The following is an 18,190-nucleotide window of genomic DNA, read 5'->3' on the forward strand; positions in this document are numbered from 1 at the left end:
GACAACGTCTGCGCAATTGAACGAATTTCATCCAAAGAGTCTCTCCAGTCTTGTTCATGCAACACGCCCCGCAGCCATCGCCCATGGATATGGTCAACCCAACTACTTGATCTCCAGCAGCAACACGTTGGTGCTCTCCCGTCGATCCTTCTCGAGCACTGCTCGCGTCCTTAAGGACAAGAACGATAACGGCAGTGGCAAGGGAGACGATGGTAAAAGTGGATCAGACGGCAAGGACTCTGGATCAGGATCAGGATCAGGATCGGGATCTTCGTCGTCTGGATCAGAAGGAGGCAGCGCTGGATCAGGATCTAGCGGTAGTGGCAGCGGGCGCGGCCGCGTGGCAAAATTCACGTTTGATGTGGGCTCAGGAGGTCCCTCAACCAACATTCTCGAGAACGGACTGTCAAAACCAGCGATCCCAGAGGTCTATCCACAGGTTTTGACGCTGCCGATCGGTCGTCGACCGCTCTTTCCGGGATTCTATAAGGCGGTCGTGATCAAGAACCCAGCGGTGGCGAATGCGATCAAGGAGCTGATGAAGCGCGGTCAGCCATATGTAGGCGCATTCTTGTTGAAGGATGAGGAGCTTGATATCGATACAGTCACCAACATGAATCAGATTCATCCCGTCGGTGTCTTTGCCCAGATCACGACTGTCTTCCCTGCGAGCGCTGGTAGCGATGAGGGCTCTATCACAGCTGTGCTGTACCCTCACAGGAGAATCAAGATCAAAGAATTGCTCCCACCTCTGATTTTATCTGATGGATCGGAAGCCCCTCGTGAGGGTCTGCTGGTCAAGGAGGCCGGAGAGGAAGGTGGGGAGAAAGTACAGGCGGTCACAATCAAGGTCGGTGAGGAAGGATCGACAGCCTCGACAGAGGCGACTTCAACTGCGATCGACAACACAACCACGGGAGCAGAGACAAGCACAGCAATCGAGGGTAGTACCGTTGATGAAGCTTCATCTTCGACCACGATTACCAAGGACGCGCACCACTTGCCGACCGCATTCTTGGCAAAGGAGTATGCGGTGACGTTGGCGAATGTCGAGAACATGGTTGACGAGCCCTACAACCGCAAGAACCAGGTCATCCGTGCTATCACATCCGAGATCGTGGCGGTTTTCAAGGATATTGCATCGCTGAACCCACTTTTCCGCGACCAGATCGCCAATTTTTCGATGTCGCAATCTGCAGGCAACGTCTTTGAGGAACCCGCCAAGCTTGCTGATTTTGCCACCGCAGTCTCGCAAGGTGATCCTGAGGAGCTGCAGTCCGTTCTGGAGTCGCTTTCGATCGAGGACAGAATGCAAAAAGCGTTGTTGGTGTTGAAGAAGGAGTTGATGAATGCCCAGCTTCAGAGCAAAATCAGCAAGGATGTCGAGAACAAGATCGCTAAGCGTCAGCGGGAGTATTATCTGATGGAGCAGCTCAAGGGTATCAAGAAGGAGCTGGGCATCGAGTCGGATGGCAAAGACAAGCTAATTGAGAAGTTCAGGGAAAAGGGCATCAAGTTGGCGATGCCTGAGCAGGTCAAGAAGGTGTTTGACGAGGTAAGCACAGCTTTTCTTGGACGATGTTTGCGATGAGCATGGCCCTTCATGCTCATTTGCTGATAGCGACATTTGGAATCTATACCGATGATAGGAGATTACAAAACTGGAGCATTTGGAGCCAGCGGCATCAGAGTTCAACGTGACAAGAAATTATCTGGATTGGCTGACGAACGTGCCTTGGGGCGTGCGCTCCCCCGAGAACTATGACATTCGCCATGCCACGCGTGTGCTTGATGAGGACCATTATGGACTGAAGGACGTCAAGGACCGTATCCTCGAGTTCATTGCAGTTGGACGTCTTCGCGGTACTGTCGAAGGCAAGATCATCTGTCTTGCTGGACCACCAGGTACGAACTGATCCTGCACGCAAATTAACGCTTACCAATACCATGGCTACTTCAGTATTATTCAGATCTTAATTCGTGGTTGACTCTTATTTCGGCTGCTAGGTGTGGGAAAGACCTCTATCGGCAAATCGATTGCCCGCGCATTGGATCGCGAGTTCTACAGATTCAGTGTTGGAGGCTTGACCGATGTGGCCGAGATCAAGGGTCATCGTCGAACCTATGTCGGAGCCATGCCTGGAAAGGTCGTTCAAGCCCTGAAGCGTGTTCAGACCGAGAACCCACTCATATTGATTGACGAAGGTAACGAATGATGCATTCGGGAGGGAGATTTTGCATATATGCTTTGCACCCAAAAGCACGGTCGCTGATGATTACGTTATGTCTTCAATACGGTTTCCAGTGGATAAGGTCGGTCGTGGACATCAAGGAGACCCAGCATCAGCGCTTTTGGAGTTGCTGGATCCTGAACAGAACGGCTCATTCCTGGATCACTACATGGATGTGCCGATCGATCTTTCCAAGGTCCTCTTTGTCTGCACAGCCAACGTTCTCGATACGATTCCCGGCCCTCTCCTGGATCGTATGGAAGTCATTCAGCTCTCGGGATACATCTCTGACGAAAAGGTGGCGATTGCTTCCCGCTACCTGGCTCCAACTGCCAAAGCTGCTGCTGGATTGGAGGGCGCCAACGTAACGCTGCATGACAACGCAATTGAGACCCTAATCAAGAACTACTGCAGAGAGTCTGGAGTCCGAAACTTAAAGAAGCAGATCGACAAGGTATTCCGAAAGGCTGCGCTCAAGATTGTTCAGGAGTTACCGGACGTTGAACGTGTTGAGCCAAAGAAGGATAGTGCGCACGATAAGAAGGCCAAGGAGGAGAAAGACGGTAATACGGTGCTTACAGATTTTATCAAGAAGGTCCCTGATGAGACCTTGCTTGACGACGAAGAGGCTGCTAAGATCAATGAGCAATCTGAGAAGGATGGCAAGGACACGAAGGCCAAGAGTAAAAGCACCGACAAGGAGGAGGAGAAGCAGCCCAAACTCAAGATCCCATCCAGCGTCAATGTCGACATTACAGCAGAGAACCTCAAGGACTACGTTGGACCTGCAGTCTTCCAGGCCGACCGACTTTACGACAACACTCCTGCTGGTGTCGTTATGGGACTCGCCTGGACGTCCATGGGTGGATCTGCTCTTTATATCGAGTCTTGTCTGGATGGAGGACTTTCTGAAAAGTCTCGGCCTAATTTCTTAAGAACAGGCCAGATGGGCGACGTGATGAAGGAATCGACATCAATCGCCTACACGTTCGCCAAGAACTTGATCGGCCGTCGGTTCCCTGAAAACCGGTTCTTTAACAAGGCGGCGATCCACCTACATGTGCCCGAGGGAGCAACGCCCAAGGATGGACCTTCTGCAGGTATTACGATGACGACGTCGTTGTTGTCGCTGGCGCTCAACAAGCCCTTGGATCCGACGATTGCCATGACAGGAGAGCTGACGCTGACGGGCAAGGTGCTCAAGATTGGAGGATTGAAGGAGAAGACGATTGCGGCGAAGCGGTCGGGCGTGAAGACATTGATCTTCCCTCAGGCGAACTTGCCGGATTGGGAGGAGCTGCCCGAGAATGTGAAGGAGGGTGTGAACGGTGTTCCGGCAGCATGGTACGAGGATGTGTACAAGGTTGTGTTTGGGGACTCGGTTTCGGAGGAAGAGGGTAACGCAGTGTGGCAGAAGGAATTGCCCGGCGGCGAGGAGGCCGAGGATGAGCCTGATAACCGGGAACCGAGGAGGGATGAGACCCACAAGAAGAAATCGAAGAAGGAACCTGTTGAGGCGGAGTCAGGTATCAGCTGGAAGTCGATGTTGAAGTGGTAGAAGCGGGAGAGGTAGCATCCATTTATGTATAGAGTCGACGATGATTTATGTTAATGAACCCCTGCAGTGCTTTAAACAACATCACAACAACAAAAAACACACACACCTCATTGCGCGTAAAATAAAACATAGAATGCAAAAGGAGGCGAATGGTTTTTATTCTATGCCATGGCTATGATACAATGGTGCAATGGTGGCGGTGATGATGATGATGATGATGATGATGGTGGTGGTGGTGTTTGTGTGTTTGTGAAGTCTTAAGACGGCATATCCGATTTGTTAGTCAGCAACTTCTTGGATAGTCGCAAGGCAAGACTTCGGTTGCTGACAGCCCAGATGGGCTCCTTGGGCATCAGGGGCTCGACAAGCTGGCTCCAGCGTAACCTGCACTGCCATCCAGTCTTGTGTGTCCTTAATGGGGTGCTATCGACCGATCCATCGGGCGTGATCCGAGACATGGCCTCCGCATAAAGCGGCGCCCTTGCTGTCTGTACGCCGTCAAAGTGCTTCGCGATCGCATCCCAATCTCGTCCTCTTCGCTCCAGTGTCTTTTCGATCAGCAGCTGGTCCTCCTCTGGTAGCCAGATTGTCGTCGATATGAGGTGCTTGTACGAGGTCTCAAAGATTCGTCGACAGGGCGACCGGTTCCATCCGGGCATCGACTGTGCTAAGGCATCATAGTCGATCTCTGTCGATTTTTCGCCCGCCGCAAGAATGGTGTAATACTCTTGCTCCGTGACCTTGATCGGTCTATCAGATGTCAGTAACCATCGCTGTCGGATCGCGCGGGCCGTCCGCCATGGCAGGAACCGTTTCTGGATGTCGCTCCAAACCAATCCTTGAGTCCGGATCCCCTGGTCCAGCAATTTCAATTCCTCGTGGCTCCAAGAATTTATGGGGACGGGTTCGACAGCTGTTTTTTTTTGCTCGACTGGGCCACTGACCACATCCATGTTCTTGCGTAGATAATTCCAATGATCCTTGCAAACCAACGCAGCTAACCCGCTCTGAACCTTACTCGCGATCCATTCCCAACCTGCGGCCACTGGTACGGACTGACCCGTCTGTTTCGTATAGTACTTCAACGCGCGCTGAAGTCGGAGGGATCGTTCCTTGGTGAAATAATACTTTAGGTCTGATGGTGGGAAAGTCGCCTGCAGCTCCTCGATCTGTCTGTCAAATGCTTCTGGGTCGATTTCCGGGTCTGGAAAGCCCTGGGTCGTCTCCTGAAAGTACTGCTGACAATCTTCAGGGGAACGATGGCCGCCACCTAATCTCGAGAGCCGTTCGAAATCCGATCCAAAGTGTTTCCAGAGAATCCAGAAGGCGCTCTGCTCGGTTTTGGTCCATTTGGTAGGGTGGACGTGGATGGGCATATCGAGTTGTTTCCAATGCGACCGACACTCTGCAGGAGTGCGGAGTCCAACAAGTCGGGCGGTTTCCTCCCAGTGGCCCTCAATGCCGTGCCGGAGAACCTGCTGGATCAGCATGGTTTCTTGATCGAACGTCCAATGCAGTTTGCTGTTCGCCACGCAGCTGTACTGGTGACGAAGATGTGCGACAGTGATATTGAGGATGCGCTGGGTCAGTAGCTCATTTCGCTTGACGGACGATGGGTTGGATGAGGATGCTGTCGTATCAAGAAAGCGTTCATGAAAATCCTTGAGTATCTGATCCCAGTTCTCCTGGCCGTGCTTTTCGACGAGCTCTAGGATCGCCAACGATTCCTCCTTTGAGAATGCGATCCACTTGACTTTACTCTTGGTCGCGGTCCCTGACGATGCCGTTTCGTCGTCTGTTCCAGGTTCCATTTCCCATGATGCGATGGCCGAGTCGAACCTCCGCATGGATCTCCACTTTGCTTTACATGCAGTTGGCAGCATATCGAGCTCCTTCGCGATCGTCTTCCATGACACACCCTGCCCGACCAACTCGTTCACGCGTGCGACAGTTTCGGGCGACCATGGCTCATGCAATGTTGGTTCCAGAGCACTATAGTACCGCGAATAGCAAGACGCATACGGGCGGTTGAGTGCGAGTCCGATTTCGGGCCATGGTGTTCCTGCAAGAACCATCTCCTTAATCTTTCGATCCGTCTCTAGGTCCCATACCGCCCGCTTCCTTGTCATTACCGTTGATTCTGTAGCGAGAGCTTCCTTGACCTGTCCCTTTGTAGTCGCAGCCGCAGCTTTTGCGGCGATGGAGGCCTCCTGTTTGGACTGGGTGATCAATCTGGCTTGATCGACGAGGTACTGCAGTCGGATTTGGTCTTCGATCGGTGGAGGTTTCCATCCTCGACTGAGCGCGGGGTTGAGGATGCGGAGGTAGCGACTGTAGCAGGTGGTATAGGGTCGGCCGATGAGTTCACCAATGGTTCGCCAGTGGACGCCGTGGTGGAGGTGTAGGGAGAGAATGAGCGCGTCCAATTGTTCGTCCCAGTTGTGAAGGGCCTTCGTGGAGGGTTTTGATACTAACGAAGATGATGATGTTGATCGAGCTATAGATGAAGTTGGATGAGAAGGAGCAGGTAATACCGGCGTCGTTGACGTTGATGACGATGTCGAGGACGCGGTATTACGAAGGGTATGTTCCGTGGATAGGCTCTTTAGTGTGCGGGATTGGGTTCGTGCGGCGACAGGGTTGGACTCTATGACGGCTGCATTAGCTTTGATGCGCCGAGCAGCGACAAAGGTCGAGTATCCATTCCTGCATTCGCGTCCATGGTGACCTGTGATCAACGATCGATCCACCAAGCTATATCGACAAGCTATCCGGTTAAGGCGAAGGTCTGAAGTGCGAAAGAGAAAGAGCGGTATCGTAGCAATTCCTAGGGCTCTTGTTTTCGGAAAATAAGGCAAAAAAGACAATACTGGTGGGGAGTTGAGCCTGGAGAGGAGAGTCCGGTGCATGGTTGCATTCCCTTGACTCGTCGCAGTGCGAAGTAGAGGAGAAGGAGCTCCGGGGAAGGGGGAGGGCAGGTAAAGAACCAAAACAATGTGACCGTTCTAATGATTGGTGGCAAGGAAAAAAAATGTGCTGAAGACCAACCCCCTCGCTTGCGACTTTGTTCATCCTTCCACTTCCTTCTCTAATCCTCCCTCCCTCCCTCCCTCACCTACCATCCTCATAAGACATCATGGGACGAAGGTTCTCCAAGAGAAAGAATGCGCCCCCTCGCAAGGAGCGTGATCCTAATGCCACCTACACCGAGGTCAAGAAGGAGAATGCTCAGCTGGAGGAGTACTACAAGGCCCAGAATATCATGTCTGAGGAGGAATGGCCCATCTTTTGGGAGCATCTCAAGGTCACCCTGCCTACCACCTTCCGCATCACTGGTACCCGCAGGTAGGACGGTTGCATGGACCCAAGTCGACTTTAATCTTCGTATCAGGAAGTATACTAACACGCACTTGGGATCATTGTCTGTAGCCACGCGGTCGAGATCCGCGACACGGTCAAGAATGCGTTTGTGCCGCACCTGAGCAACATCTCGGTCGATGGTGTTGTCGCCAACCCGCCCCGCCCCTTGGCCTGGTATCCCGATGAATTGGGATGGCACTTTGATGTTCCCCGCACCTTGTTGAAGAAAAGCCCAGAGTACGCCAAGTTTCACCAGTTCTTGGTCGCGGAGACCGAAGTCGGCAATATCTCTCGTCAGGAGGCCGTCAGTATGATCCCTCCCCTGCTCCTTGATATTCAGCCTCAGCACTGGGTAAGCGAGAAATCTGGATCGAGCTTCTATATGAATTATGCTACACCAGGACAGGAAGTACCATAGTTACGGAGTCTGCTCCCGGATCAAATCATGAATCAAAGCCTGACTTGACAATGCATCAACTTTTTATTAGGTGATGGATATGTGCGCTGCCCCTGGATCAAAGACTGCTCAGATCATTGAGATGGTCCATGCTAACGACCAGTACAAGGCCGTTCCAGGTGCGCCCAACTGTAGTGGATGGAACAAGCATTGTGCTCCAATAACAGCATCACCCTTATTTGCGATCTAACACTATTACCTACTCTCAATCGTTCTTCATCCGGGACCTTTTCATCGCTTGGTTCGACACATCAACAAACAGCTGGATTGATTCTCGCCAATGACTCGGATTACAGGCGCAGCCACATGTTGATCCACCAGACCAAGCGTCTTCAGAGCCCTTGTCTGATGGTCACCAACCACGACGCATCCATGATGCCCTCATTGAAGCTGGCGCCCAACAAGGCTGGCGAGTCTGTTCCCTTTGAATTCGATCGTGTCCTGGCCGATGTGCCCTGCAGCGGTGACGCTACTCTGCGCAAGAACCCTATGGTTTGGAACAACTGGACCCACGGCGGCGCCATGGGACTCCACCAGTAAGTGTTTGAGCGGCAAATTTTATGTTTAGCAGGAGCTGATCTGCCAGGTTCAGTCCCCTAACTGGTCTCTATCACGGTTTTATTCAAATAGGACCCAGATCAACATTTTGCAGCGTGGTGTTCAGATGCTCAAGGTCGGCGGGCGCATTGTGTACTCGACTTGCTCTTTCAACCCTATGGAGAATGAGGCTGTTGTTGCCGAGATGCTGAACCGCGCCAATGGAACGCTGGAGTTGGTCGATGTTAGCAATGAGCTGCCACAGTTGAAACGTCGGCCTGGTCTGTCGGCCTGGAAGATGTTCACCAAGGAGGGACAGATAGTTGACAAGCTAGAGGACGTTCCTACGGATGCCAAGGGAAGATACTATCCCAGCATGTGGGCACCCAAGAATGCTGGCGAGTTACATTTGGAGAGATGGTAAGCGGCAGCAGGCCTTCTGATGATCTCAGCCGTTTGTCTGTACAAAAGGGTGTGTCGATCTAATGGTATGATTGTTTCTATTGCTACTAGCCTTCGTGTCTACCCTCACTTGCAGGACACCGGTGGATTCTTTGTCGCTGTGTTCAAGAAGACCGCACCCTTCGTTGTCCCCAACCCTAACCGACCCATCACAGAAAAGCCAGCATCATCATCAGAGGCGAGTTCGAGCACTGCGGAGGTCGAGGAGGAAGTCAAGGAGGAAGTCAAGGAGGAAGTCAAGGAGGAGACTAAGGAAGAGTCTGAGGATACCACTACTGCTGGAGACAAACATAAATTGGATTCACCTGCAGTCAGCGAGGGATCAGAAGTGAAGAAGCCCCGCATGTCCCGCGCAGAACGCTTTGGCGCACCTGGGCCCAAGGAGGAACCCTTCTTGTTCTTGGACGCCAGCAATCCTGATGTCGAGTTGTTTTCAAGATTCTACGGACTGGATGAGGATTTCCCCAAGGATCAGTTCTTGGTGCGTTCGGAGGGCGAGAAGAACAAGACGATCTACTTTGTTAGCGAGGCCGTCAAGAGCATTCTCAAGTCGGAAGACATTCATCGACTGAAAGTCGTCAACACAGGTGTGCGGACGTTTATTCGCCAGGATTCAAACTCGCCTGCGGAATGCACGTTCAGGGTCCACAACGAGGGCATCGCGATGATGCGGCAGTTTGTGTCGAATGCACGTGTGATGGCCGTGCAGCTCAAGGAGGTGATCACGCTGCTGCAGTCGCCGTACCCAAAGATTTCAGAATTCCCGGAGGCGATCCAGGAGCGTCTGACGGCCTTGCCGACTGGATGCTGTATCTTTGAATTCGACCCAGCACTGGAGGAGAACAAGGACCAGCCCAACCCTCGATGGGAGGGTCAGGGATTGACGGGCTTTGTGAAGGGCAAGCTGGTCTTCCCGGTATGGAAGGCGCAAGTCAGTTTCAACATGTTGCTGAACAAGCAAGAGCGTAGGAGTTTGGCGATGCGGTTGGGAGTTGATTGTGTGGACTCTCCCCATGTGGTCGAGGGTGGTGCCAAGGGCACTGCGGCCAAGAAGGCGGCAGAGGAGACTGCGGGATCTGCAGATGTGTCTGAGGATGTCTCTGCAGAGGATTCGCCTATGGTCGAGGCGGATGAGGAGGGCGATGCTGCCGAAGAGACGGCGTAAACATGGCTGGGTGTACTTTTTACTATTTTACCTATTACACTGAATACATACATGGCATTATGACTATCAACTATCATAAACTATACTCTATCTACTATCTAGCCCTGGCTGCAGGACTCGTGCATGATCCTGACACATGGACACCAAAAAAAAATGAAGTATAAAAAAGCGTGTGCGCGTATTTCCCACCCACTTTCTTTTACTTTTTCTTTCTTTTGTTCATCATACCCCTCTTCTTTCCCCCCTTTCTACCTTTCTACCTTTCTACCCAAAGAATAACCCAGAGCATACATACATATACACAAAGCAACAATGTCTCCTTCGACCCTCTCTGTTGTCACCCCCGTGGACTCGACTGTCTTCGCAAAGGTTCAAATCTCCTCGACCGAGCAAGTGCAGGCGGCAGTGGAGCGTGCGGCTAAGGCGCAGAAGGGATGGAAACAAGTTCCACTGAAGGACCGTGTCGAGACCGGACGTCGATTCCTTGAGGTGTTTGGGACGCGCAAGGATGAGCTCGCCAAGGAGCTGACGATGCAGATGGGTCGCCCGCTGAGGTTTACGCCCGGGGAGATCAAGGGCACACAGGATCGGGGCAAATACATGGTCGACATTGCGGAGGAGGCCCTCAAGGACGTTGAGATCCATGAGGCTGGACTTGAGGGCAAGTTCAAGAGGTTCATTCGTAAGGTGCCCGTGGGAGTTGTGTTGATCGTCGCTCGTAAGTTGGCTTTTGAAAAATATCATTGTGTGTTGCAATGTGTAATGACGGCGGATGACGATGGATGACTTGTTTCAAGACTTGACAGAAAGAGAGACTGAGAGAAAAAAAAAAAAAACTGACATGGAAAACGTATGGTCGCGATACGGGTATATTTTTTTTTTTTTAGCATGGAACTATCCTTACCTGTCCTCGTTGAACGGTGTGCTGCCGTCGATCATTGCCGGCAACGCTGTGATCCTGAAGCATTCGTCACAGACCCCACTCTGTGGCGAGCGGTTCGCGCAGGCGTGGAAGGAGGCTGGCTTGCCCGAAGATGTCTTCCAGGTACGAAATGGACGCCTTCCTTCCTCTCGCACACATCTCTTTTTCTTTTCTCGCGTCGCTGTTCGGCAAGATGATTAGAAATCCTCCGCTCGAGGAAAAAGGAAGAGTCAGGACCGGACGGCGCAAGGCGCTTTTTGGACGAGTAGACACATGAATCAAAGGGGGAAAAAAAAAGAGCGCGAAAGGGATGATCGCCAACTGCTGTTGGGACCTTTGGCCTAATGCCTGTGGGAAGAAGGACCCAAAGGACGCATATTTGGGCTGGGCGTATTTCTAAAATTTCAGCCGGAGAAAAGGGAGAGGGAGTGGACGAATTTACGGTCGACGTGTACTCATCCCCCCTATTCATGCTGACCTTTTACGGGCGCGATGATACGCGACGATCCCACTAATGCTGATGACAAACACCCCGCTTCTTTTATATCCGGTTTCTACGACGTCCCGATTTAGTGCATCCACATGTCCCACGCCGACACCGAGAGCCTGGTTGGACACCCTCTCATCAATTATGTCAATTTTACGGGATCCGTCGAGGGTGGTCATCAGATCCAGAAGGCTGCCAGCAAGAAGTTCATCGGTAACGTAGCAAGACACCATGTCCGCCCCCTTCCTTGCCTTTTTTTTTTTTTTTTTTTTACATTCTTTATTTCAAAAGACATTGTATATGTATACATCTATCTAACCTTGACGATGATCCGTGTACGTCATTTTTATATATTTTTCATGATGATGCATCAGCAACGGGATTGGAACTCGGCGGCAAGGATCCTGCGTACGTCCGTCCGGATTGCGATCTCAAGTACACGGTCGAGACCCTTGTTGACGGCTCGTTCTTCAACAGCGGACAGTGCTGCTGTGCTGTCGAGCGTATCTACGTCCACGCAGATGTCTATGATGAATTCCTCGATCTCTTTGTCAAGGAGACCAAGGTAAAAAATGAAGAAAAAGAAGACGACGACGACGACAACGACAACGTCAAGCAACGCGAACACAATGTGACCAATGTTAAGAAACGATATCAGTATTTTACTACATGCTGACGCGAAAACAAAAAAACAAAAAAAAAAATATCTGCTGTTTATTTGGAACACCGTGATTAGAACTACCGTCTCGGCAACCCACTTGATCCCGAGACGACCCTTGGACCCATGGTGAAGGCCAAGGCCGCAGACTTTGTCCGCGGACAGATCGCTGAAGCAGGTAAGCAAAACGGAGTGGATTCTTTTTGGGCACCCTCTTCAAAATCCCACCCTCCTCTCTCTCCCTTGAATCGAAACTAACCAACAAAGTACACACTATACCTCTGTCCATCCATCCGTCCGTCTTTTAGTCTCCCAGGGCGCCAAGACACACATCGACGTGTCTACGTTCCCGGCCGACAAGCCCGGCACCCCCTATATGGCACCCCAAGTCCTGACAGAGGTCACACACGAGATGCGCGTCATGACCGAAGAATCCTTCGGTCCCGTCATCGGTATCATGAAGGTCACCTCGGATGAGGAGGCCATCCGTCTGATGAACGACTCTGCGTTCGGTCTCTCGGCCTCGATCTGGACCAAGGATACGGATGCGGCCCTGAAAATCGGTGACCAGATCGAGACGGGTACCTGGTTTATGAACCGATGTGATTATCTGGATCCGGCCCTTGCCTGGGTCGGCGTCAAGGACTCTGGACGCGGTTGCACCCTTTCCAAGTTTGGATACGACCAGGTGACGAGACTCAAGTCTTTTCATCTCAAGTTGGTCACTGCTTGAAAAAGTGTATCATCGCATCGCATCGCCCATCCAGGAATATACATACAATTGTGAGGGGGAATTGGGATTGATATTGTTGGGTGGTATTCGATATTCACATCCATTAAACGCTTAGAATACATTATTCTTTCTTTTTTTGTTTCTTTTTTCGTTTCTTTTTTTATTGTTTATTTGCTTTTTTCTTTTCTTTTTGTTCTTCTTCTTCTTCTTCGGAAATAATGGCGACCAACCGCAACGAGGATTGTCCATAACGCTTCTTGTTGTCTAGTGGTGTGGAGGCATCGCATGCATCTGTTGCTGTTGAGAATAGGCCTGTTGCTGCTGCTGTTGCTGCTGTTGTTGCTGCTGCATCTGTTGTTGCTGCATAATCTGCTGCTGCTGCATCTGTACAGCCTGGTACGGCAACGGCGGTTGCTGCGGAATCTGTGGCTGTTGTTGGTACACATGTTGCTGCTGAGAACTTGACGAGATCGGTGCGCCCTGCTGCGGTGGCTGTTGCTGCGGCATCATCTGTCCATTCATCTGTGCCTGCTGCTGCTGTTGTTGTTGTTGTTGCTGTTGCTGCTGAAGATTCGCGTACCCCCGGATATCGTTAAAGTACACATGGTTCAACGCATCCTTGGCCGTGATCCGCCTCTGGGGTTGGTAGATCAGCATCTGCATCAAGAGGTCCATACCAAACGTGTCGATCATCGGGACGACGGATGATAGAGGCTTGGGTGGGTAGTATGGGAAATCCTTCCTGTACTCCGATAACTTCGAGACCCCGGGCCATGTCTCCTCTGTGGGTGTGCCCATCACCTTGAAGATCTTCATGAGCTCATCCTGGTTGTTTGATCCTGCGAATAAAGGGCGTCCAAGGTACATTTCTGCCATGATACACCCTGCAGACCAAATGTCGATCGATGTCGAGTACGTCTTTGATCCAAGCAACACATCAGGCGCACTAAGCAAGCATTCGAATATTAATAATTACAGAGAGCAGAACGTGCATTAGTTACGAATTGCATCCCGATCAATATTTCTGCACACTAAAAAAAAATGAAAGGAAGGCCTTTGAATGTAGACCGAAACTCTTTTTTTTTCCTCCTTGTCATCTGCCATCTGCGTGATGAAAAATTCACGATTCAAAAGGTCCTGACAAGTTCAACTGATAACGCTGTTTCCCATGCCATCTTTTTCGCTGTGTACTGTCAATGGTGCTGCTGCAACAACATGGATGGCTGTCCACTACTTGTCATGTTGTTTCCCGTAGTTGTTCGTTCGGTCGTTCGGTCGTTCGGTCGATCGATCGAAAGAAGGAAATGCAAGACTCCACAAATGTAGACGCCGATAGCAAAAAAGAGATTCCAGTCTCGATTCTCCCGTATGTGTGCGTATGTGTGTGCTCGAGAGGTGGTGGAGTGGACAAATGGAGGTAATAATAGCAAATGTCCCCATCCACCCCAAGACAATCCTCCTGACGAAGCCAGAAAAAAAAGAAAATCGCACATAGATAGGGTCTGCAAACAAAGGAGCACACACATACACACACATACACACATACACACATGCACATAACTAAAATCGTACGCGCATGCACTCAACAACAAAAAAACATTTTCACTCACCGATACCAAAGGGTGACGACCTCGTTCGAGAAGGTGTTGACAGGAATACCAAAGGCTCTTGCGAGTCCGAAATCGCCCAGCTTGAGTTCTCCCTTGCGGTTAATCAACAGGTTCTGGGGCTTGAGATCCCGATGCAGGACCCTGTTCTCGTGGCAGAAGGCGACGCCCTTGAGAAGCTGGTACATAAAGGCCTTGATGACGATATGGCCGAGTGCGCCCCGGTTACCGTGCTGGTCCATGTATTTTTTAAGGTCCTGGTCCATATACTCAAAGACGAGCGTCAGCTTGTTCTCAGTGTGGATGACATCGTGCAGTCGGACAATGTTGGGATGGCGTAATTCCTTCATCAGTGAGATCTCGCGGATGGCCGTCGAGGGTGCGCCTTCTTCAGAATCGAGTCGGATCTCCTTGAGGGCGACTGCATCGCCATTCGACCGGTTCTTGCCCTTGTACACGGTCGCGTAGGTGCCCTCACCAATCTTTTCGAGTGCTTGGTAGCGCTCCATTGCGAATTATGCGGTCTTTTTGGTTTAACAAGAAGGAAGGAGAGAAGCAAGAGTAGGAAAGAAAAGGAGGAGCGGAGGAATGAAGGAGTGGAGGAATGGAGCGAGGGCAGGAAGGAAGAGAGGAGGGTGTATATGTTGGGTATGTGGAGCAGCAAAAAATGACTAGAAGCTGTCAAGGGTTGGGTGAGACCCTTTTTGGTTCGAGCGAAAATCGGCACTGCTGCATCTTTAATGGTCCAGCCACCCCGGATGGTGCCCCTATTCGTCTGCCTCTTCTTGCATAAGCAGGGCACCATCGGCCTATCCTTGGCTCCTCGTGCGTGTCCATGGGCCCCCATGGATCTTTTTCAGGGATTCAATGGCGCCATCAGACGCACAAACCCCGTTTTAGATCGCCATCTCCTCTCATCGCTCTCTCTCTCTCTCTCTCTTTCTCTGGTGCCAACATGCCGGGCATGTCCTCCGCCTTGCTTTCATCTTGACCCTTTGCATTAAGAGCAAAAAGAAGCAACGAAAGAAATGAAAAAAGATAGATGCGAATGTGGCAGAAAGAATGAAAGAAAAAAAAATATAAATATGAACGCGAGATGAGCACGCAGTATCATGTTACGCGAAGCACAGACCGACTCTTCATTATGAATGAAATAATAAAGTTGTGGATCACAGCTTGGTGCCCATGATGATATGGCTACGGACCGCCATCAGCCGGTTCAGTGCCTTGCCATCCGTCTCGCCCGTCTTGACCTCCGTCTTGGCGTCGTCCACGATCTGCTTCAGAATCCTCTCCATCTCCTCCGTTGTTGCTCCTTCGCCACTGCCACCGTCACTGCCACTTTGCTGCTGCTGCTGTGCCTGTGCCAGGAACCGATCTTGTTCTGCTCTCGTAGCTGCCAAAGACGCCCCTTCCTCCCGTGCAGTATCATGTCCGAACGGTCGACTCCAGACATCCTCCACATAAGTCCCCTGCTGTAACAGGTACTGCACAATATCCTGTCGCTCACTCGGCAAATGCTGGATCAGCTGCAGGGTCGAGAACAGAGATTGTGTCCGCGGGCCCAAGGTTGCTTCACTGTATACGAACTCCCGACGCTCCTGCTGGTGCTTCTCAATCCCTTCTGTCTCGATCTGATCCACGTAATCCGAGTAGGAGGTTGATTCAAGGAAGGCAAGGACTTCGCCTCCGTCCATGTGTTGTTGTCTGTAAATATCATTCGAGAGGGGTCCCCGTTCTGTGGAAGACAACGTGTTCCACTGTTGTTGAGGATGTTGTGCCTGTTGGCGGTGACCTGGTACTGGCAGTTGAGAGGCGCTTGGAAAAGAGGCAGTGTCGGCAGTCGACTTTAAATACTCGAGGAACGCAGCGTGGTTCGCAGGCGTGAGATTCATTGGCTGCAACGAATGAGCCTGGAATGTAGATTCAGACAGCGTGCGCTCCTCCTGTTGCCACCCTTGATACCCCTGCTGTTGCTGCTCATGTTGGAGATGTTGAAGATGTTGAAGATGCTGATGTTGTTGTGAGAGCGCAGATGGTGCTTCCGGAACCGAAGGAATCGAGAACCCAAACGAGGACATGGACGGCGGCTTGTATGGCTGATCCTCCTGCAGAGTCGACTCGGATGATGCTAGAAAGTTATCCCAGTTCATCTCCCCTGTAGCAGCACTCGGTCCTGTCTGCTGCGAGGACGATGGCCCCCTGAATCCTGTGGGCTGTGTTGATTCCACAGTGGTACCCCCACTAGTGCTGCCAAGGGTCTCCATGGCACTGGTTGCATGCTGGAAGGTCCTCGAAGCCGACGACGTGCTTGCTTTCGAACTCGAGCCCATCAGCGGGTTATTCGGGGACCCTGAAGAGGGGCCTAGGCTGTGGTGTTGCCTCAGCAGATCGGCCTGTCGAGGATCGAAAGCCGAGGCCATATTCCTGGCTGATGTTACAATTGATTCCATCAAGCCTGTCGAAGGTCCTGATGGTTGTGGCTGTGACCCTGATGATGATGATCCGTGAATAGAGGGCTCTTTGCCTTTCCCGCTTGAGGGTGATGCATGTTGTTGGCCGTGGCTGTTGTGTGCTTGGTTGGGCTGCTTGGGATCCATGTCGGCTACCTATTTGTTTATTTTTGAAGTGGGCTGTGGAGACGAAAATAGTCAGACAAAAGCGGCCCGGCTGCGAAACAAGGGGCGGGCACGATCGCCATGAGAGCAAAGGACAGGTTCTGCATCGCGGCACAGAAGGGTCAATCACCTTTGTTGCTGAATGACTTTTGCGGAGGGAGGAGGGATGCTCAGCGGAAGGTGATGCAAGGCGAGGAAAGGGAGCCAACCATGTGTGTGCCTGGAGGATATATTTCACGTGGCCGAGATCGTTCAATTTTGGCCTTTGCGGCCCACTCCGGGAACCATGCACCAGGCGCCCTGTAGTCTACCATGCGCAAGCTCAAGGCGCGTCCATCGGTCCCTCGTATGTTCCTATCTGGATCGAGCTTGAGCATATGCCTCAGCAACATACAGCGCAGATGCTCTGCTCTACAGAGAAAAGAAAAAAGCGATCAGCCACTTCCGTCGGCCTAGGCCTGTCCCCTATCGGGCTTGTGAGTTGATCGAAGCTGCCGCTCTTCGTGCTCAGGCACGCGCTGAACAGGTAATACCGTCGATCAGATCTCGAAATATCGGTCCATCCTACTTTGGTGGCGAATTTTCACAGCTTACTCAACAGGCTCTGCTGGCTAAAAAAAAAAAAATGAAAAATCATCGGGTTTAGTCAGCTAGACTGCAAAGGCGCAGCGATGGTCAGGAACAGAGTGCTCCGCAGAGCGTTTGCTCCTGTCTTTCTGAACGACGACCTGGACCGATCCATCCCGCGGACAGATCGCTCTCCTATTTTTTTATTTTTATTTTCTTATTCATGCATACGCACGCTGCAGGCTGCAGGCTGCACGCGTACACCGGGTTGGGGCGGGAGAGTAGCGAGTCCAAGTCCAAGTGGCGAGCGAGATCAGAGACAAAAAAAAAGGAAGATCTCTGGCCGTGGAATAACCGGGTCCGACCCCAGATTTCAAACAACCTACATTTAGATATCGAACCGCAAAATGTATCGTGCCGAGTGATCCCAGGGGAGGGTCTTTCTCCTTTCTTGAGAAAAAGCCCTTTCGTGCTTTTTTAGAACCGTAATAAAGATCAGCCGCGGTTATGTTTTTCTTTTTCTTTTTTTTTCTTACGTCGATGGAGACATGGATTACTGGTGCTATGGAGGGCTGGAGGACTTTTCTTTTTTTTTTTTTTTTTGTTCCCTTCGCCCCTTGGCATTGATCCATTCCCGTCTTGGCTTTGTGGTAATACGTATCCACTTGGGATGTTCCTGGGATTCTGTGTCACTGAGAGAGAATCGGGAATGGATAGTACATGTCGCCTTGGCTGCTGCCAAGATATCAAACCTGGGGATGATCCAGATGTATGGCAGGATAGTTAGTCTCTCTATGCATGAACATATGTAGATCTACCCAAAGGTGA

At 51.3% G+C, this 18,190-nt stretch overlaps 6 protein-coding genes across 6 annotated transcripts; 3 read left to right on the forward strand and 3 right to left on the reverse strand.

The window, feature by feature from the left end:
* Positions 1–56: 56 nt before the first annotated feature.
* On the forward strand, positions 57–3,789 carry BC939DRAFT_484372 (Lon protease C-terminal proteolytic domain-containing protein; the record flags this gene model as incomplete). The annotated part of the gene is made up of 7 exons (XM_051559250.1): positions 57–92; positions 176–1,555; positions 1,650–1,905; positions 2,008–2,205; positions 2,306–2,758; positions 2,858–3,550; positions 3,572–3,789. 7 exons carry the CDS (start codon positions 57–59, stop codon positions 3,787–3,789), a joined length of 3,234 nt encoding a protein of 1,077 aa, XP_051410855.1.
* A 128-nt stretch (positions 3,790–3,917) lies between these two features.
* BC939DRAFT_203529 (uncharacterized protein) lies at positions 3,918–6,773 on the reverse strand. Its single transcript, XM_051550638.1, has one exon. It carries the CDS (start codon positions 6,696–6,698, stop codon positions 4,047–4,049), a length of 2,652 nt encoding a protein of 883 aa, XP_051410856.1. The 5' UTR covers positions 6,699–6,773; the 3' UTR covers positions 3,918–4,046.
* Positions 6,774–6,862: 89 nt separating this feature from the next.
* Positions 6,863–9,957, forward strand: BC939DRAFT_412301 (S-adenosyl-L-methionine-dependent methyltransferase). Its single transcript, XM_051552949.1, has 6 exons — positions 6,863–7,134; positions 7,219–7,501; positions 7,638–7,725; positions 7,869–8,142; positions 8,237–8,563; positions 8,657–9,957. The coding sequence occupies exons 1-6, from the start codon at positions 6,926–6,928 to the stop codon at positions 9,768–9,770; spliced, it is 2,295 nt and encodes a 764-aa protein (XP_051410857.1). The 5' UTR covers positions 6,863–6,925; the 3' UTR covers positions 9,771–9,957.
* Positions 9,958–9,973: 16 nt separating this feature from the next.
* Positions 9,974–12,881, forward strand: BC939DRAFT_455365 (aldehyde dehydrogenase). The gene is made up of 6 exons (XM_051556180.1): positions 9,974–10,488; positions 10,658–10,815; positions 11,266–11,392; positions 11,554–11,744; positions 11,916–12,015; positions 12,146–12,881. Exons 1-6 carry the CDS (start codon positions 10,083–10,085, stop codon positions 12,568–12,570), a joined length of 1,407 nt encoding a protein of 468 aa, XP_051410858.1. The 5' UTR covers positions 9,974–10,082; the 3' UTR covers positions 12,571–12,881.
* BC939DRAFT_203596 (kinase-like domain-containing protein) lies at positions 12,707–14,869 on the reverse strand. The gene is made up of 2 exons (XM_051550641.1): positions 14,181–14,869; positions 12,707–13,516 (listed from the first exon to the last, which is right to left on the reverse strand). Exons 1-2 carry the CDS (start codon positions 14,684–14,686, stop codon positions 12,835–12,837), a joined length of 1,188 nt encoding a protein of 395 aa, XP_051410859.1. The 5' UTR covers positions 14,687–14,869; the 3' UTR covers positions 12,707–12,834.
* Positions 14,870–15,180: 311 nt separating this feature from the next.
* Positions 15,181–17,077, reverse strand: BC939DRAFT_203887 (uncharacterized protein). Its single transcript, XM_051550642.1, has 2 exons — positions 16,926–17,077; positions 15,181–16,810 (listed from the first exon to the last, which is right to left on the reverse strand). Exon 2 carries the CDS (start codon positions 16,775–16,777, stop codon positions 15,347–15,349), a length of 1,431 nt encoding a protein of 476 aa, XP_051410860.1. The 5' UTR covers positions 16,778–16,810; positions 16,926–17,077; the 3' UTR covers positions 15,181–15,346.
* Positions 17,078–18,190: the final 1,113 nt, after the last annotated feature.

This window comes from Gamsiella multidivaricata (assembly GCF_025024155.1).
Source record: "Gamsiella multidivaricata strain RSA 2152 chromosome Unknown BC939scaffold_44, whole genome shotgun sequence".
Taxonomy (NCBI): Eukaryota; Fungi; Mortierellomycota; class Mortierellomycetes; order Mortierellales; family Mortierellaceae; genus Gamsiella; species Gamsiella multidivaricata.